The 24,428-nt window shown below is 39.4% G+C and overlaps 1 protein-coding gene across 4 annotated transcripts in view; it reads left to right on the top strand.

Annotated features, from left to right (window-relative positions):
* The window catches only part of Ophn1 (oligophrenin 1), a 396,257-nt gene that overhangs the window by 142,605 nt on the left and 229,224 nt on the right, over window positions 1–24,428 (top strand). For all 4 annotated transcript variants that reach the window (XM_087599762.1, NM_001107848.2, NM_001434037.1 and 1 more), the window contains 2 exon segments: window positions 1,744–1,805; window positions 12,130–12,201. In XM_087599762.1, the coding sequence (XP_087455888.1) occupies window positions 1,744–1,805; window positions 12,130–12,201 (134 nt within the window).

The following is a 24,428-nucleotide window of genomic DNA, read 5'->3' as shown; positions in this document are numbered from 1 at the left end:
AATAGGCTTCAATAAATGCAAACAATAAAAAAATGTTTTCTGAGCGAAGTTGATTAGGAAGTAATATTAGCAAGTTTTGAAATGTACAAGTTTGTGAAAATTAAATGGTACATACCAAAAAAATTATTAGATTAAGGAAGGAATCTACCAGAAGTCTTTTTCCTTAAGAAGCACTAAGGGCTGGATATTTTATTGAAGGCTTGTAATGCTAGCACTCAAAAGCCTTACAGAGGCCGGTCCCAGCTACATATGGTGAAACAAACCCACCAACCAAATAAACAAATATCTGGACACATTTGTTTGCCCAGGCTTCCATGTTTTCTGCAATTGAGATTCCAGTTGAGAATGTTCTTGCTGCTTGTGGTGGGAAGTCGGGGAATTTGAAGACACAATAAAATCTATTTAGTTTATCTTGTATGCATGAAAATGAAACCCAGGGTGGAGGAGTGAATTGCTGTCACCCTGCCAGTAAGTGGCAGAATTGACTCTAGAAGGGGAGAAATGTTAGTATTAGCTACTTCGTATGCATACTCCACATTTGCAGCATAATTTGGTTGTTATAGAGAACTAGGCCCTAAACTAGATGATCATGGCTCTTGATAAGTAAGGCAGCTGAACCTTAGAGGTCTAGTCATTTACACAAAGTCACCGAGGAAGAAAGTGATAGGACAAAACCTCCAATCCAGGCCTACTTTTCTCTAAAATTTATCTTTCTTCTCTTTCTCTATAGTGCTCACTAAACTAAAATCCTTTTCATCTAATACCCTATCTGTTGTTTTTTCTAATACATATGTTCCTTGCTTATCTATGATATTGTAAAATCAGTAGAAATACTTAAAAACATAATGAAAGGAGATAGGTTTAGGGTTAAGATATAAGGAAGGAACTTTTATAACTTGTTTTCTGAGACACATGGATACCTGGTAGCCCAGGTTAGCATTGTTCTCACTGTGTAGCCAAGGGTCTCCTTGAGCTTATGATCCTAACACAGTTTTGTTTGTTCATACCATGAGAGAAGCCCCTGATAGTTTTAGGTTGACGATGAGGATTAAATACAATATTGTCTGTGAAATAACTCTTTAGTTGGGGATTAGCAACAAAGGAAAGACAAAGAAGATACTGAACCTGTCCTCCTGCATACTGTAGATCTGATGTCATTATCTAGCAACTCTGTGAAATTAAGGCACTGATCCCTAGGTCCCTAGGTCCCCTTACAGATCTTTGCCTACTCATCAATATGTACTGAGAGACCAAATCTTTTGGGTTCAGACTCCATTTTAGAGAACCTGACCTAAGGGTGAACTCAAGTTATCTAACAGGCAGGTCTCTAGCACCAATTTCCAGGTTATTCTCCCACAAATCTGCACCTCCAGGTTACAAGCCTGCCCCTGACACTTCATTTCCTAACAACTACCAATCAGGAAAAAAGGCAGAAGTTAAGTTTATGGTTTGGCTCCCAGTACTAGCCAATTATTTTAAGGCCATAATGACCGCCCCCATCAGATGTGTGCCAGGCTAGATACCCCCTTGCCTCTATAAATGTTTGCCTAAAACTGGACTCTGGGTCCCCTCCCATTCTCCGGCATTAGAGATGGTGATGTGGCCCAAGCTCAAGCTTCAATAAAGAGACCCTAAGGCAATTGCATTGGATTCTGCTCCTTGGTGGTCTTTTTGGGGTTCATGAAAGTTTCATGGCACAGCAGTACTCGTACTAATTTGCATTATCTTTTCTTCTTTTACCAGCGGAATCATTCAAGGAATTTGCTGAATTGCTCAATGAAGTAGAAAACGAGAGGATGATGATGGTAGGTCACTGTATTGGCAAGGGTTCTGTAAAGCAACAGAATCCTTTGGATGTGTATATATTGAACGGTATATGGATGCCTGATTCACAATGGCTCTGTTCATTGGAGAAGTTGGGAACCTAATAGCTGCTCAATCAGTAAGGCTAGATGCCTCAGAAATCTCAATATAGCATTGAAGGATTCCTGAAATGTCTTTAGTCTTTAATCCTTTGTTAGATAGCCAAGAAGCTGGATTCCAATATCACCAAAGGGTTGCAGCCACAGCAGCCATAGGGTAGAGGTGTTTACCAGCAGGCAGTGAAAGTTGAACAGACAAAACACACCACTACTTTTCCCTGAGACTTCTTTATGTATAGATCACCACTTTTGGGGATGGCCTTCCTGTGTTCAGTTGGTCCTTTCATAAAGTACTGTGACAAACCCTCCTGGGGTCATTCTTTATCTTGTTGGATTCCAGATCCAATCACATAGACAAGCAAATTAACCATAATAAGTGTCTTTATCCCAACAGAACTAAAATTTTATTGATTCTCCCTCAACTTGTCATTCTTTCTTTTAATGTTTGTAATTTTTTTGTATGTGGCTGTTTTGCTTGCATATATGTTTGTGCTTCATATGCCTGTCAGATACCTGCAGAGGCCAGAAGAAGGATCTCCTGGAACTGAACTTACATATTGGTTGTAACTCACCGTGTGTGTGTGTGTGTGTGTGTGTGTGTGTGTGTGTGTGTGTGTGTGTATGTGTGTAACTGCTAAGTTTTATAATGTTACTTGTGTACATGTTTACATCTCTGACCATTTGGTACCAGTTGGTTTGCTCTTTCCTGATGAAAACTATTTTCCTATCCTTGGTGTTCACTAACTACCTATAATTCTTTGTCTAGGACTGAGGCTTTGTGGTGTTTTACTCCCTCACCATTTCTTAAAAGATTATTCTTTTTTAAAAAATTTTTATTAGATATATTTCTTTACATTTCAAATGTTATTCCCCTTCCTGGTTTCCTGTCCATAAGCCCCCATTCCCCCTCCCCCCTCCCCCATACGGGTATTTGCCTATACACCCCCCTTGTTGCCTCCCCCCATATTCCCCTGCACTGGGGGGTTCCAACCTTAGCAGGATCAAGGGCTTCCCCTTCCACTGGTGCCCAACAAGGCTGTCCTCTGCTACATATGCAGTTGGAGCCAGGGTCAGTCCATGTATAGTCTTTCGGTAGTGGTTTAGTCCCTGGAAGCCCTGGTTGGTTGATATTCTTTCCCAATGCAAAAACTCCCATTTTTGTTTCTTCTATTTCTGTTTAGTGGATAAATTCTTTTATTTTTTCTCTAATTCTGCATTGTCTTCATTACTATAACTTTGGGGTAAGTCTTGAAAATAGGCTTAGAATCAGTTTGCTAATGTTCCCAAAGTAAGTTGGGTAACATCTTCATTGGGATGACACTGAATTTATAGATGCAGCTGGGGAAACTGTTATCTTAAAAATGGTGACTCTTTGTAGGCTTCTTGTATGCCCAGAATTCACAGCTGAGGAATGCCGAATGGCTGAGAAACACCTAAAGAAATGTTCAACATCTTTAGTCATAAGGGAAATGCAAATCAAAACAACCCTGAGATTTCACCTCACACCAGTGAGAATGGCTAAGATCAAAAACTCAGGGGACAACAGATGCTGGCGAGGATGTGGAGAAAGAGGAACACTCCTCCATTGTTGGTAGGATTGCATACTGGTACAACCATTCTGGAAATCAGTCTGGAGGATCCTCAGAAAATTGGACATTGAACTGCCTGAGGATCCAGCTATACCTCTCTTGGGCATATACCCAAAAGATGCCCCAACATATAAAAAAGACACGTGCTCCACTATGTTCATAGCAGCCTTATTTATAATAGCCAGAAGCTGGAAAGAACCCAGATGCCCTTCAACAGAGGAATGGATACAGAAAATGTGGTACATCTACACAATGGAATATTACTCAGCTATCAAAAACAATGCCTTTATGAAATTCGTAGGCAAATGGTTGGAACTGGAAAATATCATCCTGAGTGAGCTAACCCAATCACAGAAAGACATACATGGTATGCACTCATTGATAAGTGGCTATTAGCCCAAATGTTTGAATTACCCTAGATGCCTAGAACACATGAAACTCAAGACTGATGATCAAAATGTGAATGCTTCACTCCTTCTTTAAAAGGGGAACAAGAATACCCTTGGCAGGGAATAGAGAGGCAAAGATTAAAACAGAGACTGAAGGAACACCCATTCAGAGCCTGCCCCACATGTGGCCCATACATATACAGCCACCCAATTAGACAAGATGGATGAAGCAAAGAAGTGCAGACTGACAGGAGCCGGATGTATATCGCTCCTGAGAGACACAGCCAGAATACAGCAAATACAGAGGCGAATGCCAGCAGCAAACCACTGAACTGAGAATAGGTCCCCTGTTGAAGGAATCAGAGAAAGAACTGGAAGAGCTTGAAGGGGCTCGAGACCCCATATGTACAACAATGCCAAGCAACCAGAGCTTCCAGGGACTAAGCCACTACCTAAAGACTATACATGGACTGACCCTGGACTCTGACCCCATAGGTAGCAATGAATATCCTAGTAAGAGCACCAGTGGAAGGGGAAGCCCTGGGTCCTGCTAAGACTGAACCCCCAGTGAACTAGACTGGTGGGGGGAGGGCGGCAATGGGGGGAGGGTTGGGAGGGGAACACCCATAAGGAAGGGGAGGGGGGAGGGGGATGTTTGCCCGGATACCGGGAAAGGGAATAACACTCGAAATGTATATAAGAAATACTCAAGTTAATAAAAAAAAATGGTGACTCTTTGTGTCTGGAGATGGGTCATCTTTCTGTTTACTAATCTTACTTGATGCATTTCATCAATGTTTTATATCTTATTTATAAAGGTCCTTCACATATGTTTCTAGAAATGTGCCTAAGACAATTTTCTGTTTCAGATTCTAATCATTTTAATGGGTTTAAAGGTAATCTTGACCTTAGTGTGGAAATACAAACAAGCCTGTATTTCCAGATCCCAGGAAAGTTGTTGAAGCAGGACCTCCAGAAATTCAAGGCAATATTTGCCTTCATGGAGAATTTGAGGCCAGCTTGTTTTAAAAAAAGAAACCAAAAAAAAAAAAAAAAAAAAAAAAAAAAAAAAACCAAACCAACACCAACCAAGCAGCCAGTTGATCAAACCACCACAAACAGAGAAAATGTTTTGTGTGGTCCCTAGATAAGCAGCAACTGATCTTCTTGGGACGTTATTCATGGCTCCAACCCAGACTTACTTGGTACCTAAATCTGGAAATATAGATGGGTTTGAATGATTTTCATTTTTAGTGGCTTGTGTGTTTGGTGGGAACTCAGTATAATATAGTAAAGTGGTCTTTATTCCCCCATCTCTCACGGGAGGTATTTTTATTGGCATCTAAATTTTGTTAAAGAGCTATTTCCATGTAAATTTCATATTGCACTGCCCCCTTCCAGCACTGTGGTAATAGCTTCTTGGAGTAGTGCTACTATTTTCTCGGCTTGTAGAGAAGTGTGGTTGAAGATAGGCTTTGAGGGTAGGGTACTTAGCATTTGAATCTGACTCAGCCACTAGCTCACTTCTTGACTCTGTACTAATCAGTTTGTTTTCTTTTTTGTCCTTCCTTTATGCTCTTCTAAAGTAAGGAAAACAATTGCCATTCCTCTAATTGTTATGAAGCACCCTTAAAGACATAACAACATGGGAATGTTTCATAAATATAAAAGACATTAATATAAGTATTGTTCTTAGTGATCTCCTGTTGCTCATAAGAAACGACAGTAATGTTTTGAGTTTATGAAATTTGCTTCTAAAGACAGTAGTGAGAGACAGATATGAGTTCTTTCACTCAAGCCTCATAGATGGCTTAGTGGCTCAGGCAGGTTTAATTGGGTATTCTGTAATGACAGAACGTCCTTGGCCCACTGTCCATGTGGTTCTCAGAGGCATTGACCTCAAGAGGCATTGCAGCATCCTCATCGCTTTCATTTTCTTGATAGCAAAATGTCTTAGGGTTTCTATTGCTGTGATGTTGCACCGTGATCAAATGGCCGAGGTTCTCTGTTACCACTGGGCTGCACTTTCACCAACTCAGGCTCCTTTCTCTCTGTAGACCCTAGCTTGCGTCACGCTGACACAAAACTAGCCAGTACACAAAGCTTACGCTGCAGGAACAGGAATCATCTCTTGAGATGTTGTTTTCATTACTCTTCCTCCTGGTTCTCTGTCACACTTTTGTGTTTCACAGCTTTACATCCTTTCTAAAATTAGAATCCAAAATGAATTTGTGATAACAAAAAATAAGGAAGTTCATGGCCCGAGAACATAACAATGGTTCTTGTTTGGTCATCTCCATAAATGTAGATTGTGGCAGGAGCTGTAAAGAGAAAACACCAGCTGTGGTGCTCTTCAAAGTAGTTGTGGGTAGCCCTAGTATCTCAGAAGTGGTGTGTAAGCGTCTGGATCGCAGACTTCCTGTATAATAAGGAAGCCTGTCTGTATGTTTTTCTTACTCAGAAGGGTAAGTACAAAGCCTTAAGTTTGAGGAATGACGAAAATAACATCAAGAGGCCCATAGCACTGCAAACAATGTATTTGTTGAAGCCTCTTTTGGTAGCTTGTTTGACATCAGTGATACTTGATGTTCTGTGATTCTGTGATTTGAGTGGAAACTATCTCTGTTAGCTAGACATTATTCAGCTTTAGTTTTGTCATTACTCCCTTGGAACCCGATTGTCTCAACTCTTTGTGAGTTTAGGTTGGGGTTTTTCGAGGTTGTGTTTCCATCTGGATACGGAGTTGTTGTTGTTGGTTTTCATAGCAAGCTCACAAAACTTAACGCAGTGGTCAGAAAGGCAAATAAAGATAAAGCTCACTTAAAAGGGATTCTTTGGCTGGTTGCTGAGCTTCTAAGAAATGTAAGGTTAAACAGTGAAAGAATAAAAGGAATAAGGATTCAGCATGTTTTGTTCCCATAGTCCCAGAATTTTTTTTCTAGCAGAAAATAGTATTATAAAAACTGGGTGGCAAGGTTCACCTTATCAGTTGTCCTGTGGGAAACTAGGCGTTGTTGCCAATTTACTTTTAGTGAATCATATGCAAATACAGTTAGCTTGGATTGTCTGTTAGAAATTGCTTATATACTTGCTCCTTCAGAGCAGTCCTCCTTGAACATGAAAATCTGACAACTGTGCCCTCCAGGGCCCAACTGGGCACATGTACAAATATTGCTATGAGTGGTATGTCTACTTCCTTTTCAAAGTCAAGACTTCCTTAGTGTTTCACAGTCACATTTTACATGTTAGTTCTGTGAAATTGTAGCTAATTTTTTAATATCATCTGTTGCTTTATGAAAACCTATTCTAAGACTTAATGGCTTATAGTGAAATTACTTCATTATAGGCAATTTATTAGGCAGAAGTCACTGAGTCTCTCTTTGTCATGTAGTAACACTCACTGAACACATGGCTTGTTTTAACAGTTTGAAACGGTGTTCTGGCTTGTAGGAGACATTGACTGGAATGTCTGCCTTGGGCCTTTATAACTTTTGGTATCAGGGCTACTCAACCTTTTATTTTGCAATACTGACTGGTGTTTTGCGTAAGAAGTGTGCAGAGTGAGACTTCCAAGATAACTGGGTAGCCTCTGGTGGACAATTGTGACATAAACTTAGAAGTCACTTAGTGTCATCTCTGGCTGATTGGTTGAAAATAGTAACAAGCCCCAACACATTTAGGGGCTGGGGTCTGAGGTCTCATCTTTCAGTGGTAGGTATGTTGTAATAAGATCACATTTTAATATTGCTACAATAATAAAAAAATAGTTCTTAATTTTCTCCAAATGAGTAAACAAAAACCAATATTCTTCATAACCCACAATTCGGTGAGGTATAGAATGTGGTGGACAAGAAAATTCCTTGTATAATTTTCATTGGATGAAATGAGTGTGAGTTTTGGCATGAATTATGGACCTCTGCAGAAAAAAAGTCCAAAGAGGGAGGAATCATGCAAGTGAATATATGGCTGATTTCCATTGGCTGATAAATACAGTTAGATACATGGATGTTAAGTGTCATACTAGGGGAGGGGTATTTTTCTGAGGAGGACCACAGAGGATCTGGAAAGAGGTTTCAGTGATCTAGTATATCAGTAGAGATGTGATAAGAATTAAGAATCACAGAGGATCTGGGAGAACATATAGGTAAGACATCTGTTTTTATAAGAGGCAGCAAAGGTAAGAAATATTTCTTTTAGGATTTTTAATTGAAATTTTTATTTTGTTAAATACATACATGAATATTTACATAATTTCCACACATCCTCCCCTGCCTCTTTTTCTTTAATTATAATTTTTACACACACACACACACACACACACACACACACACACACACACACACACACACGAATGTTGGTTTCTTTTTAAAAAACACAAAAATATTATGGGAATATGTTTTTATTTTAATCCTACATGTGGGACGTGGGGCTACTTCAGATTGTCCCAGCAGCTGACTATGATTTGCTTCTTACTTTAGCAGAGGCACGGTTTTGCCAGCTGCACATAGTTTCTGCGATTATGTGACATTTGGAACTCGGGGAACTCTTCAGATGGTACATAAATGCTAGGGCCCCGAGAGGCATGGTGGGTTGTTGACTAGTTTTGGTTGGTTTGTTAAGTAGTCACATGCAACAAAGAAACAACAGGAAGAAATTAGGTTTCCTGACGGTGAAGATCAAATTTGCCCTGAGGAAAACAAACAGACAAACAAATAAACAAATCACACCCAACAGAAGTAAATGGTAAGAAATAAACTCAGAGCTGAAATCCATAAAACAGAGACAAATGAACAAAATGGTACAAAGAATCAATGAAACAAAAGGGTTGTTTCTTTGAGAAAAATTAGGTTGATAAATCTTTAGCCAAATTAACTAAAAAGCAGAGAGAAGAGATCCAAAGTAACAAAATTAGAGATGTGGTATGTAACAACAGGCACCAGGAAAATACAGATAACCATAAGGACGCACTTTAAAAATATCTACCATATCAAATTGGAAAATCTAAAAGAAATTAATAAATTTCTTTATATAGTCACCTCCAAAGTTAAATTACGATCAAATGAGTAATTTAAACATACCTATTACCCTCAGTGAAATGAAAGCAATAATTAAGTCTCCCACCTCCCCAAATCCCAAAGGCAGATGGCTTCAGCTAGTTATTCTCTCAAAACGTCAAAGAAGAATTAACCTAATAGTCCTGGAAGTATCCCAGAAAGGAGAAACAGAAGGATTACTGCCTACTTCTTTTTATGAGGTCACATTTTCCCCAATACATAAACCACATAAAAACCAATGAAAGAAAATTACAGACCAGTTTCCCTTATGAACATAGATGTAAAAATTCTCGAAAAAAATTCTTGCAAACCAAACCCAAGAACACATTAAAATGTTCACCCACCACAATCTAGTAGGTTTCATCTCAGAGATGCAAGAATGGTTCAGTTTACATAAATCAATAATGTAATCTACCATACAAACAGACTGAAAGACAAAAACTACATGATCATCTAATTAGATGCAGAAGAGGCCTTTGGCGATTTCCAACACCCCTTCATAATAAAAGTTCTGGAGACACTAGGGATACCTCAACATAATAAAAGCAATTTTCATCAAGCCTACAGCCAAAATCCACTTAAATGGAGGGAAACTTTAGGCATTTCCATTAAAACTTGGATCCAGACAAGGTTGTCCACCCCCTCTGTCTATTCAGCATAGTACTTGATCTCTTAGCTAGAGCTAAAAGAAAACTGAAGGAGATCAATGGGATACAATAAGGAAGGGAAGCTGTCACAGTAGCTTCACCTGCAGATGATATAATTGTATATGTAAATGATCCTAAAATGCCACCAGGAAACTGCTACAGCTGATATATGGTCTCAGCAAGTTAAAATATAAGGTTAACTCACGAAAAATCAGTAAGTAGCCTTTTTATATTCAAAGGAGAAACAGACTGAGAAAAATCAAGGAAAAAATACCCTTTACAGAAGGCTCAAATATATCTTGGGGAAAATGCTCGAATTACTCTAGATGCACAGAACACATGAAAATCAAGAAGGATGACCAAAATGTGAATGCTTCACTCCTTCTTTAAAAGGGGAACAAGAATACACTTGGTAGGGAATAGAGAGGCAAAGTTTAGAACAGAGGCAGAAGGAACACCCATTCAGAGCCTGCCCCACATGTGGCCCATACATATACAGCCACCCAATTAGACAAGATGGATGAAGCAAAGAAGTGCAGACCGACAGGAGCCGGATGTAGATCGCTTCTGAGAGACACAGCCAGAATACAGCAAATACAGAGGCGAATGCCAGCAGCAAACCACTGAACTGAGAATAGGACCCCCGTTGAGGGAATCAGAGAAAGAACTGGAAGAGCTTGAAGGGGCTCGAGACTCCATATGAACAACAATGCCAAGCAACCAGAGCTTCCAGGGACTAAGCCACTACCTAAAGACTATACATGGACTGACCCTGGACTCTGACCTCATAGGTAGCAATGAATAGCCTAGTAAGAGCACCAGTGGAAGGGGAAGCCCTTGATCCTGCCAAGACTGAACCCCCAGTGAATGGGATTGTTGGAGGGAGGATGGTAATGGGGGGAGGATGGGGAGGGGAACACCCATAGGGAAGGGGAGGGGGAGGGGTTAGGGAGATGTTGGCCTGGAAACCGAGAAAGGGAATAACAATCGAAATGTAAATAAGAAATACCCAAGTTAATAAAGATGAAAAAAAATATCTTGGGGAAACTCTAAGCAAGTAAAAGATTTGGATAATAAAAACATTAAGACATTGAAGTAATGAACTGAGGATCTCTGAAGATGGGATGATCTCCCATGCTTATGGATTAATATGATTAGTAGAGTAAAAATCGCCATTCTGCCAAAAGCAATCTACATATCCAATGCAATTCCCATGACAATTCTGACACAATTCACAGAAATTGAAAGGATAATTTTCAGCTTAGTGTGGAGACACAAAAAAACCCAAATAACTAAAACACTCCTGAATAATGAAAGAAGTGCTTGCCACGGTCTCACCAGCCCTGACCTCAAATTGCACTACAGAGTTATAGTAATAAAAACAGCATGGTGCTGGCATAAAAGCAGCCATGTTGATAAATGAAGTCTATTTGAAGACATAATTCCAAACACTTATCAACACACCTGATAGTTTACAAAGGAACCACATATACATATCAGAAAAAAGACAGTTTTCAAAAAAAATGGTGTTAGTCAAAGTGGACCGCTGTATGTAGAAGAATCTGAATAGGTCAATATTTGTTACCCTGCATAAAACATAACTGCAAATGGATCAAAAAATCAACATAAGGCCGGATACCCTGAATCTGGTAGAAGACAATCTTCAACTTATTGACACAGGAAAAAGCCTTTTTGCACCAAATACTGATAGCACAGACAGTAAGAACAAACATTAATAAGTGGGACCTCATTAAATAGAAAAGCAAAGGACATCATCATCAGACAAAGCAGCAATCTACAAAATGGAAAAAATGATTCTTACCACATATACATACAAAAGAGGGTTAATGCTCAAAATATATAAAGAGCTCAAAAATTGAACATCAAGAAAAATAATTAAAATGTGTAATACTGTCATAAATAGAATTCTCAATAGACGGCACTCAAATAGCTGAGAAACACTTAAGGACATGTTCTGTATCCTTAGCCAGCAGGGAAATGCCAATCAAAACTACTTTCCACAGTGGTTGTGCCAGCTCGCACTCTCTCCAGTGATGGAGGACTGTCCCTCTTTCTCCACATCTGCATCAGCATGAGCTGTCATTTATTTTATTCATCGTAGACATTCTGACAGGTGTAAAATAAAAATTCCAATGTAGTTTTGATTTTCATATTCTTGATTACTAAGGATGCCAAACAATTTAAATGTTTCTTAGCCATTTGCAGTTCCTCTTTTGAAAATTTTTTTAAAAAATCTGTATCCCATTTTTATTTGGATTATTTGTTTTCTCAATTTTAGATTTTTGGGTTCTTTGTATATTTATTTGGATATTAGTCCTCCATCAGATGTGTAGTTGGTAAAAATATTTTCCTATTCTGTTAGGCTGTCACTGTTTATGGATGATAGTGTCTTCTGCCTTACAGAATTTTCATAAGGTCCCATTTATTACTTGTCCATCTTCGTGCCTTCATTTTCTTTGAATTCTAGGAGCCTTTTAACCTAAATATTGTTTTATTTTCCACTTTAGGTACAAAATGCCAGTGACTTGCTGATCAAACCCCTGGAAACTTTTCGGAAGGAACAAATAGGTTTCACAAAGGTATATTTTTTGTATTAAATGATAATGTCCAATTTAGTAGTAATTGAGTAGTTGTTGGGACTTCCACTCATCATTCTGCAATGATATAGTGAGTAAGTATATAAGGCCAGAAGATGCTCAGATATCCCACAAAACTGGTTACATTAGTTTGCAATTTATCTCTCTGGGTGTTTCCAAAAGAAATTGACACTTAAATTGCTTGACTGCCCCAATCCTTGTGGGTGGGTGCCATGTAATCTATTGAGAATGTGAGTAGAACAAGGACTAGTGAAAGGTTGAATTGAATCCTTGGCCACATGACTTGAGGCTTGGAGCCTTGGCTCTCACTATTACTGTTTCTTAGGGATTCAAACCCAGATTAAATGCACAGCAATAACTCTCTGACTCTTGAACCTTCCCACTACCCTACTGGTATTTCTTACAGTTTCCATGTAGCATATCATAAGCATAGCAGTCTTAGCTTTTAATCTTATGAGTCAGCACCTTAGAATAAATTCCCGCCCCTGGGTGCTTTCTCTTGATGTCTCACTCTTTCTTATTTTAACTCTTGATCTCACTCTCTAACTAAAACAGAAATTAGTAATAGGAAGTGTGCTGCTGCTGTAACTAACAGAATCATGTATGGGCATGGGAATACATTCTGAGAACTGTATCTGTAGCTGACTGCTTCCTTATGTGAACATTGTAGAGAATACAGAACTAGATAGTGTAGATCACTCAATGGAGTTTCTTGATACAATTAAGAAATGCAATCAGCATGAGATATTTGAAGCTATGCCAGCATGATATAGCGTACTGTTTAACATGATGTTTAGCATACTGTTTATGTATGTTTTATAAGGCTTATACTCGAAAATAATGATACAAGTGTGGAATAGTAAACATATAACCTAGTGACATAGTTATTTTTCTTTTCACACATGAGGTACACAAGTGTTTGTGCTACAGTGTTTGTGTTATTGGGAGCACAGTACAAAGCATCTCAGACATAAGTGATGCCTGATACTATGATGCTAGTTTGGCTATAAGGGCATGGGAGTGCCAGAAAAATTTCTGCCCTTTTATGATCTCCCTCCTCTTTCTTTTCCATATCTCCTCTCTTCCTCTATTTACTCCCTTCCCCTTCTGTACATCTCTCCCTCCTCCTTTGTTTTCTTCACTTTTTCAGACAAAATATTAGTGTAGCCCAGGGTAGACTCAAATCACCAATCTTAGTTCTTTTAAGGCCCTAAATGCTGGACTTTCAGGCTTGCCCCACCACACACAATTCTCTTAATGATCTTTTGGGAACACTGACATGTCCACAGTCTGTTGTTGAAAAATGTCAAGTGTCCTTATGCAACATATAATTATATCTAAAAGTGTGAATGCACCACCAGAACTAAATCCTTGGTGGGCTGTGAGAGTTTTGAGGCACATACTAGGGAGACCTGACATTGTGGTGGAATGGCTTTTATGTCTGGTGAGGATTCAGGAATAAATGAGGAGAGTGATAGAGAAAAGTCCCACTGTCTAGATTATAGACTATTGGTTATGTAGTGTTGTGAGGAATGTGGGCAATAAGGGTGATTCTGATAAAATCCAATAGAAACGAGGAGGATATTATTGATCATTTGGGAAAAGACAGTTATTGCTCTGAAGTGGCCAAGAACTTGGTGGATTTGTATTTGTATTCAAGTAACTTTTAGAAGGCTAGTACTTGTTTGAAGCTGGGGATATGTACTTTTAATAAATTTTAATTAATTAGAAAAATTTGTGCAACTTTACAGTGTATATTGATCACTTCCTTCTACCAATATCTTCCTTCCCAACTTCCCCTGGTGTTTCCACCTGATCACCCTCCCGGCATCATGTCCTGTTTTATTACTAATAACCACCCAAATCTGTGTTTTATGTACTTGGGTGTATGACTCCCTACTCGGGCATGAGCAGCCTACACTTCTTCTAGCTGGGAAGGCTTTTTTTTTAAAACCTAATTTTCTTCTGTCTACTAGTAGTAAAGTCAAGAAGAGAAAAATTGAAGGACTTTTTTTGAAGGACTCTTAAAAAATTATCTGTAACTTTTAAATAATTGGATCAGTGTATTTTTATTAAAAAAAAACAAGAAAGCAGGTTCTGAGGAGAAGTTGTGGAGATTCTTATGGCTGGGGCTGGAGATGACTCAGTAGTTGAAAGTTTGAGTGTTGCTCTTGTGGAAAAGCACAGTTGGGTTGTCTGCAACTATCCTGCACTCAAAGTTCCCTGTAACTCTAGTTCTAGAGGATAGAACGCGCTCATCTGGACTTGCTGGACACCTGCACTAACATGCACACAAATATATACCTCACACGATATAAATAATTTGAAAATACTAAAATGGAATCATCCAAAGAAAGATTACCATGGCTGTGAACCGAGGACCTAATTAACTGTCAATGAAGGACTGTACAAATAGAGATTATACCAACATTACCACCAGAGATTAAAAGGAAACAAATTAGAGTCTTTAAAATAGGCTGTTCTTCAAGAGAAGTATCCCAAAGATAATTCAAAACTGATTACAGTTCCCATTCCCATTATAGGTCCTAGGGGCAGAGTTAGTTCCTTCTCAGTTTAAATATAATACTGATTTTTGAGGTAGTTTACACTAGGGTGGCCCTATAGCAGGTCTTCCAAAGATGGGCCACTGCAGAAGGCATTGTAGGTCTCCCCTCCTCTGCAGCTGCTATCATAATGAATATTGCTTAGGGCCAAGCTTTAGAAATGTAAGGAGAAATACACACACACACACACACACACACACACACACACACATACACACACACACACACACACACACACACACACACATACACACACACACACATACACATGCTGACAGGAACCGGATATAGATCTCTCCTGAGAGACACAGCCAGACCATGTCAAATACAGAGGCAAATGCTAGCAGCAAACTATAGAACTGAGAATGGGACCCCCATTGGAGGAATTAGAGAAAGGATTGAAAGAGCTGAAGGGGCTTGTGACTCTATAAGAACAACAATTCCAGCCAACCAGAGCTCCCAAAGACTATATATACATGGACTGAACCATGACTCCAGCTGTATATGTACCAGAGGATGGCCTTGTTGGGGACCAATGGAAGGAGAAGCCCTTGGTCCTGCCAAGGTTGGACCCCCAGTGTAAGGAAATGTCGGGGGGGGCGGGAAGGGGGGCTGGATGGAGAGGGGAATACCCTTATAGAAGAAGGGGAGGAGAGGGGATAGGGGGCTTATGGACAGGAAGCCAGGAAAGGGAATAACATTTGAAATGTAAATAAAAATATCTAAAAATATCTAATTAAAAGACAGACATGATTACTCAGCTTAAAAAAAAAAAAGAAAGGTAAGGGTGATTTTATCTCCTTAGGGGCTAGAAACCACATCACTCAACCAAGGAGGATTTTTCTGAGACCTCAAGTGCTCAAAGATTTTGAATGATTTCCAACTTACCTGGCGTCCACTGCTCCTTCCTTCTGTTACATTTTGTCTTCTGGAATGGGGATGCCTGTCTTATGCCCATACCTGTCTGTTTAGAAGTGTGTCAGTTGGTTGCTATCAGAGGCCCACAGCTAATTGTCTATCAGCCACCAACCACATCTAAGTTGAGTCATAAAATGTGTGGGCTAAATTTGAACCTTAAACGTTTGAAGTGATTCTGGAATATATTGACTTTTGAAGTTGTTGGGATGGAGTGGCTCCACTTTGCCTGTGAGAGAGGAGTGAAGTTAGTGAGGACACGGATGGGTAGAATGTGTCTCCCTAATTTCAGATATAGAAATCCTAAACTCTATAAATATTTCAGTTTCCTTTTAGGATTTCAGTTACTTCATTTAGAAAACAAGGCACATGAAAACAATCGCCATCAGTGGGCTAAGTGGTTTTGCATTTTGTTTTTTTATTTCCACAGCAATCCTTGTGAGCATCTGACAGAGGCATATGACACTTATACAAGACAAATACAATGATAGAAGCTATAGCATTAGTAACAATAGCCTGGGTTGGGACACAAGGGTCTTTTAAGCTTCAGATTTTACTCCTTTTCTTTTTTCTTTTTTTTTTTTTATTATTAACTTGAGTATTTCTTATATACATTTCGAGTGTTATTCCCTTTCCCGGTATCCGGGCAAACATCCCCCTCCCCCTCCCCTTCCTTATGGGTGTTCCCCTCCCGACCCTCCCCCCATTGCCGCCCTCCCCCCACCAGTCTAGTTCACTGGGGGTTCAGTCTTAGCAGGACCCAGGGCTTCCCCTTCCACTGGTGCTCTTACTAGGATATTCATTGCTACCTATGAGGTCAGAGTCCAGGGTCAGTCCATGTATAGTCTTTAGGTAGTGGCTTAGTCCCTGGAAGCTCTGGTTGCTTAGCATTGTTGTACATATGGGGTCTCGAGCCCCTTCAAGATTTACTCCTTTTCAAGGTAGGCTCTCACCGTCAAGTCCAAGCTGGCCTGGAATGTCTTTCTCTTCCTCCTTCGTCAGCCTCCCCATTTACTGGTGTGTACTACCATGTCCAACTACATATTTCTGTTAAGCTCTGCTGTCTAGACCTGTGCCGGACTCTAGGCTTGTCTCCTATTCATGATTCTCCTGCCTTAGAATCTTGAGCTGAGCTTACAGGTATGTGCAACTACATCTTATTTGGCTTACCATTATGAAAACCACCAGACATTTAAGTCTCAAGTCCTCAGGGTTGTCGGCCCCTTTTTAAATCCTTAGTAGTCACAGGTAGATAGTAATTATTTAGTTGGAATGCTTATACATAGTCCCTGTCCATCATCATTGAAAGGTTTGTTGCACAATATCATACCAGATGATTTCAGCTTCAGTATCCATGGATCTCTTTTATTAATATGTCAAAAACTCATATGAATATTTTTAGCTTATTTTTTTTCATCCTAGTGTACAAATCCATTCCCAGTGTTATGTCCAGCATGTAACCGAAGTATCTTCTCTTATATATGTTAAAATGTGTCATCTTGAACAAGCATCCAGTCCTAATGTTTGGAATAAGAATACACCTTACAGTGGCTATTATTAGAATGCCATGCCAATTGGGTCAGATAAAGAATATAAGCGTAGCAGGAAAGAGATTTATTGCCAGGTCAATTAGAAACTACCACTATGAAATGGGAAGCTGAGGTTATAGCTCAGTAGTATAGTGCTTGCCCAGCATATGTGAAGTCCTGGCTTCTATGCTCACCTCTCACATGAAAAGGAAAAGGAAAAGGAGGGGCAAAATAATACGTGGATGCACGCCTAGTGTTTGGTATCATGAGTGAAGGTGATATGGGCATTCAAGCATGGGGAATAGTCTAGATAGCCCAGAAATACTATATTCTACTAGTTTCGTTTGGCATCTAATTAGTATTAATGTTTAATTTTGGAAGGGTAGAATTAAATGACAGAAGAAACTTTGAAATTATAAATGTAATAGAAAGTGTTTAATTTTCTGTAATATTATAACAGTTGAAAAGGTTCTTATCTAAAAAAAGTAATTGAAAAACATTTGCCATTTGCTAAATTACAGGACAGTTACTATCTACCACCCAAAAGGGTCGAAGTGGTCTTGTGTTTCGAAACCCACATATTTACTTACTTTCAATCTTGGCCGAGGCTAGAAGACAAATGTAAGGATAATCCTTTAGTGGTTGACTGTATCTTGCAGAAAGGGAAATTCCATGGTATATTTTATGTGTACTAGGCCTACTGGTTTGGTGATTTTATCACTTCTGTCTTCTCACTGCAAACTTGTGAGGTAGGACTTAAAAATGTATTGCCCTAGTGAAGAGATTGAGACTCTGAAAGGTTAGAATACCCACCAGTCTTTCTCAAATCCTAAGGATCTAAAGATCAGTTGGTCTAGCTTTGACCCACTTATTGTCAGAGTTATGTCTCAAGTAGACTACTTGGAATTATCCTGACAGCGAAATTTAGGCTAGAGGATATTACACTTAACTGATCGATCCATGCTTATCACCCTGTACAAAGCTTAAGGCCAAGTGGATCAAGGACCTCCACATCAAACCAGATACACTCAAACTAATAGAAGAAAAACTAGGGCAGCATCTCGAACACATGGACACTGGAAAAAATTTCCTGAACAAAACACCAATGGCTTATGCTCTAAGATCAAGAATCGACAAATGGGATCTCATAAAACTGCAAAGCTTCTGTAAGGCAAAGGACACTGTGGTTAGGACAAAACGGCAACCAACAGATTGGGAAAAGATCTTTACCAATCCTACAACAGATAGAGGCCTTATATCCAAAATATACAAAGAACTCAAGAAGTTAGACCGCAGGGAGACAAATAACCCTATTAAAAAATGGGGTTCAGAGCTAAACAAAGAATTCACAGCTGAGGAATGCCAAATGGCGGAGAAACACCTAAAGAAATGTTCAACACCTTTAGTCATAAGGGAAATGCAAATCAAAACAACCCTGAGATTTCACCTCACACCAGTGAGAATGGCTAAGATCAAAAACTTAGGTGACAGCAAATGCTGGTGAGGATGTGGAGAAAGAGGAACACTCCTCCATTGTTGGTGGGATTGCAGACTAGTACAACCATTCTGGAAATCAGTCTGGAGGTTCCTCAGAAAATTGGACATTGAACTACCTGAGGATCCAGCTATACCTCTCTTGGGCATATACCCAAAAGATGCCCCAACATTTAACAAGGATACCTGCTCCACTATGTTCATAGCAGCCTTATTTATAATAGTCAGAAGCCGGAAAGAACCCAGATGCCCTTCAACAGAGGAATGGATACAGAAAATGTGGTACATCTACACAATGGAATATTACTCAGCTATCAAAAACAATGACTTTATGAAATTTATAGGCAAATATTTGGAACTGGTAAATATCATTCTTTTCCAAATTCACCGTGCCTTTATAGTGGTGATAACTTATCACTTGACCTTGAAGCTTTCTGTCCTTTAATAATATTCTGCAGGTATATCAACTTTGAAAGGCCCCCCACATTCGTGATTCATCCCAACTTTCCCTTGTAGTTCATCATCCCCACACATCATGGGGCCTGTCTGATGATGAAACATTAGTACAGTGCATCAGGTGTCCTTGCTGGGCTTTCATATAGTTTGTGTTTAGGGGATTCCCATTGAGACAGATAAGCCCTGTGAAGCTCACCTTCAGCTTGGCACCCCCGTCCCACAAACTGTGTGCTGTTTATCTCTGGAGAGATGAGTTCCTCTTATCTAGTGAGTATAAACCACCAAGTCAAACAATCTGAATTCATTTCTAACCAGATGGTTATATAACCATGTTCCAAGTGAGGTCTAATCCTGATTTAGTTTTGTCTTGAGTATTTAAATTTTTAGCCTTATGGGAACCATATAAAATGTGCATTAATTGTATAGATGCTCTGTTGGAATGATTTCCCTCTTGTATGGCTGGGACTAGAATCTAGAATGTTGTACACGATGGGCAAATGCACTACGACTGAACTATATTCCCTTTAAAAAGTATTGCTTGTTTTTAGCTTTTTGTGTGTTTTGTTTTGTTTTGCTTTCTTTTGAGACAGTTTCTCAAGAAATTGCTGGCCTTGAGTTCACTCTTGAGTCTAAGGACGACTAAAGCTTGTGATCCTGCCCCTGTCCCCAATCTCTAGCCTCTAAAGTACCTGGAAATACAGGGTTTGACCTCCAGGCCTGTCTTGTTCTAATACTTCTTGGTAGTATATTCTGTATCCTGATTGGACTAAAACTGAGTACACAAAGCTTTGCTGCTAGCCGGATTTGTGACTTCCTTAAGAGTTGCTAGGTACTATCACTAGTGACAGAGAAACACAGCCAGTGTTGCGTTTACCACAAGGAGCCAGAGGAGGTCCCTTCCCACTTACGGACTTCTATTCAGGTACAGACAGATTTTTGACTATGGTACAGAAAGGAAACTCAGGATTAATTGTTATAAATCAACATTAGTGAATTTGAAAGTATTTTTTTCCTTCATCTTTATTAAATTGGGTATTTCTTATTTACATTTCAATTGTTAGTCCCTTTCCCGGTTTACAGGCCAACATCCCCCCTCTCCCTCCCCCTCTCCTTCTATATGGGTGTTCTCCTACTCATCCTTCTCCCATTACCACCCTCCCCCCAACAATCATGTTCACCAGGGATCCAGTATTGGCAGGATCAAGGGCTTCTTCCCCTTCCACTGGTGCTCTTACTAGGTTATTCATTGCTACCTATGAGGTTGGAGTCAAAGGTCAGTCCATGTATAGTCTTTGGGTAGTGGCTTAGTCCCTGGAAGCTCTGGTTGGTTGGCATTGTTGTTCATATGGGGTCTCAAGCCCCTTCAAGCTCTTCCAGTCTTTTCTCTGATTCCTTCAACGGTGGTCCCTTTCTCAGTTCAGTGGTTTGCTGCTGGCCTTCGCCTATGTATTTGCTGTTTTCTGACTGTGTCTCTCAGGAGAGATCTACATCCGGTTCCTGTCAGTCTGCACTTCTTTGCTTCATCCATCTTATCTAGTTTGGTGGCTGTATATGTATGGGCCACATGTGAATCAGGCTCTGAATGGGCGTTCCTTCTGCCTCTGTTCTAAACTTTGCCTCCCTATTCCCTGCCAAGGGTATTCTTGTTCCCCTTTTAAAGAAGGAGTGAAGCGTTTGCATTTTGGCCATCCCTCTTGAGTTTCATGTGTTCTGTGCATCTAGGGGAATTCAAGCATTTGGGCTAATATCCACTTATCAATGAGTGCATACCATGTGTGTTTTTCTCTGATTGGGTTACCTCACTCAGGATGATATTTTCCAGTTCCATCCATTTGCCTATGAATTTCATAAAGTCATTGTTTTTGATAGCTGAGTAGTATCCCATTGTGTAGATGTACCACATTTTCTGTATGCATTCCTCTGTTGAAGGGCATCTGGGTTCTTTCCAGCTTCTGGCTATTATAAATAAGGCTGCTATGAACATAGTAGAGCATGTGTCTTTGTTATATGTTGGGGCATCTTTTGGGTATATGCCCAAGAGAGGTATAGCTGGGTCCTCAGGTAGTTCAATGTCCAATTTTCTGATGAACCTCCAGACTGATTTCCAGAATGGTTGTACTAGTCTGCAATCCCACCAACAATAGAGGAGTGTTCCTCTTTCACCACATCTTCACCAGCATCTGCTGTTGCCAGAGTTTTTGGTCTTAGCCATTCTGACTTGTGTGAAGGGGAATCTCAGGGTTGTTTTGATTTGCATTTCCCTTATGACTAAAGATGTTGAACATTTCTTTAGGTGCTTCTCAGCCATTCAACATTCCTCAGCTATGAATTCTTTGTTTAGCTCTGAACCCCATTTTTAATAGGGTTATTTGTCTCCGTGCAGTTTAATTTCATGAGTTCTTTCTGGTTACTGTATCCAGCAAAACTCTCAATTAACATAGATGGAGAAACCAAGATATTCCATGACAAAACCAAATTTACACAATATCTTTCTACAAATCCAGCCCTACAAAGGATAATAAATGGTAAAGCCCAACACAAGGAGGCAAGCTACACCCTAGAAAAAGCCAGAAACTAATCGTTTTACAATAAAACAAAGAGAAGAAAAGCACACAAACATAATCTCACATCCAAATACGAAGATAACAAAAGCAACAATCACTATTCCTTAATATCTCTCAACATCAATGTACTCAATTCCCCAATAAGAAGACACAGATTAACAAACTGGATACACAATGAGGACCTAACATTTTGCTGCCTACAGGAAAGTATTTATATAGAGAAATATATAGGAATAAGATAGATTATGATCCTAAAACAGGGAGTGGCCTTCTTTAGAGATTGTCATGCTTAGATTCCTTAAATTTATGTGACCTTGGGAACATTTGAAAGAAGGAAATGGAATGGGGAAGGGAAATGTAATTATATTATAGTAGAACATAAAATTCCCTTACTCAAAGGATGTGGTTTACAGCAAGGTTTTCAGATTGAGCAAAGGAAAGTTTAAAATGTATGTAAAACATTTGAGCTAGTGCATTTACATTTCTTAGTGAGATTTCTTTTCTCAATGGAATGATGTCAATTTTTTCAGATATATTGTCTAGCATTAGAGATAAGAGACGATGGCTAATAGGTAAAACTAAAGTTTACAAACATTCTAGTCCTAAGTAAGCATCATTCATTTATGGCTTTTAATATTCCTATTGCGATGTTTTTAGGAAAACATACACTGCTTGGCTTTTGTAGGTTGTTTTGAAGTTTCTTGACACTGAGTCAGCAGGAAAAACTAGATCCTGGGATTCTGGTATCCCAGGGTGATGAATGCTTTTCCATCTCATGACTCCTTAATTTTCTCTGCCTTTCTATCTTTCCTTAGTGTTGTGCCCTGCTAAAACACTCTCTCTCTCTCTCTCTCTCTCTCTCTCTCTCTCTCTCTCTCTCTCTCTCTCTCTCCTGAGAGCCTTTGAATGATTGTGGATAATAGAGGCTGTTGTTCTCCATTCAATGAGTAGAACACTGAGGTTCAGCAAGATATGCTATCTAAGGTCACTCAACCAGGAGTGGCATTGCTGGGAATCGAGTTCAGGTTTCCTAGCTGTAAGTGTAAGGCTCATTTCACTTTGTATACTTCTCTCATTTGTCTAGTGAGGACGATGAACTGCAGATGTAATGGGTTAATGTTCCCAGGGACATGTGAACAAATGTCTGTACACTTCAGATATGGCAGCAATGACAGGTGAAAATAACATGTCTATGTATGCCAAGCTATGTAAACCAATGAGTTTACTGGACTTACTTAAAAGAGAATGCTTAAGGGGTTACGTATAGAAATAGGATCATTCAAAGGTAAGTATATTATGAAATGATCCCTCTTTACCATGGGTGAGAACTCATGAAAGCTTCAGCATGGATAAGTTCCCAGATACAAATTAGTGATGATTGTGTGGGGGCTGCATTATTGGGATCCTGCCTTCTGTTGACTGTTTACCTCCCATATACTCTAGCAGCTTTCCCAGAACTATTTTGTATCTGGGGAAAAGTGAAAATTGTTGAGGATCAGGCTGTGCTGTGCTTAACTTTTATTCCACGCTGTGTAGAAGAGTGGTTTTTCAAACTGCCTCTTACTGAGAGTCTCCATTTTACAGTTTTAGACTTCAGGTTGAGGAAGAGAGATGATTCTGTACTTGAGTAAATGTGTGAATAACACCATCTGGTCCAACCCATTCAGCACAGAATGGTAAATGATTCATGGTTTTGGGGGAGTAGAAAGTGTGATAACCTTATAAATCTGATCATAATGAATTAAGACCATAGAGGCACATGGTATATGAAAATCATGTTTGGGGAGCCATATACCAAAACTTATGACACATAACAGACAATAGAAGGTATGAGTCACTCACCTGGACCCCATAGTGAGGTAGACATCCTCCATTGTGATGGTAGGTAACAGCCCCTACCATCTGTCTTCTGGACATGAAGTATGTACGTTTATGACTGACATGCAGATAACTCCCATCTGTTCCAGGGACTTAAACATGGCTAGGTCTTACCCGTTGATGTGGCTTACTTGGATTGACACTTATCTAGCCCCACGTTTGCTTACCTGGATCTCCTGTCTTGCCCACTCATCAGCCCATTTCTTCATCAGGAACTTGTAATACTCTTTTGCCTTTGTATCTGGACCCAAGTATACAGCTTGTCTTGAAGACCACTACCAAACATAGATTATGGCCAGTACAATGTCAGGCATGTGTTTTCTTCTGTAGCACAGACCTTCAATTCAACCAGAAAGGAGTTGTTTACCTCCATAACATTCTCATACATGTCTAGCATTATCCATTTCTCTATTTTGCAGCCTTTTTTTGAGAATGTAAGTTTTCAACGTATTTCCTAATGATGCTCTGGATTTTATTCCCTTTCTCATCTCCAATTTTATTAATTTTCATGTCTAGTTCTAAGGCTAACAACCAGCAGCTTGCACCCATAGCAGTTTTCTAACCTCTGTAGCATGGTTCAATTCATTATCTTATCAAATACAAAATCTCTTTCATTTCTGTAAGTTTCTTGGCTTTCCTTCTTAAGTTATTTTGAAACTTGTAAAAGTCTTTCCCTCTTTAACTCTTTACACTTATTCTGGTGTGTGTACATGTATGTGTATATATGTATATGTGTCTCTGTATGCAATGTGTGATCTGAGAGTCAATGTTAGAAATTAAAAATGGAATTAAAAGGCCTGTGTTGGGCT

Source organism: Rattus norvegicus, chromosome X (genome assembly GCF_021556685.1).
Source record: "Rattus norvegicus strain SHRSP/BbbUtx chromosome X, alternate assembly SHRSP_T2T, whole genome shotgun sequence".
NCBI classification, from domain to species: Eukaryota; Metazoa; Chordata; class Mammalia; order Rodentia; family Muridae; genus Rattus; species Rattus norvegicus.
Note: the sequence above shows the minus strand (reverse complement) of the source record. Positions and strands in the feature narration are given on the sequence as shown.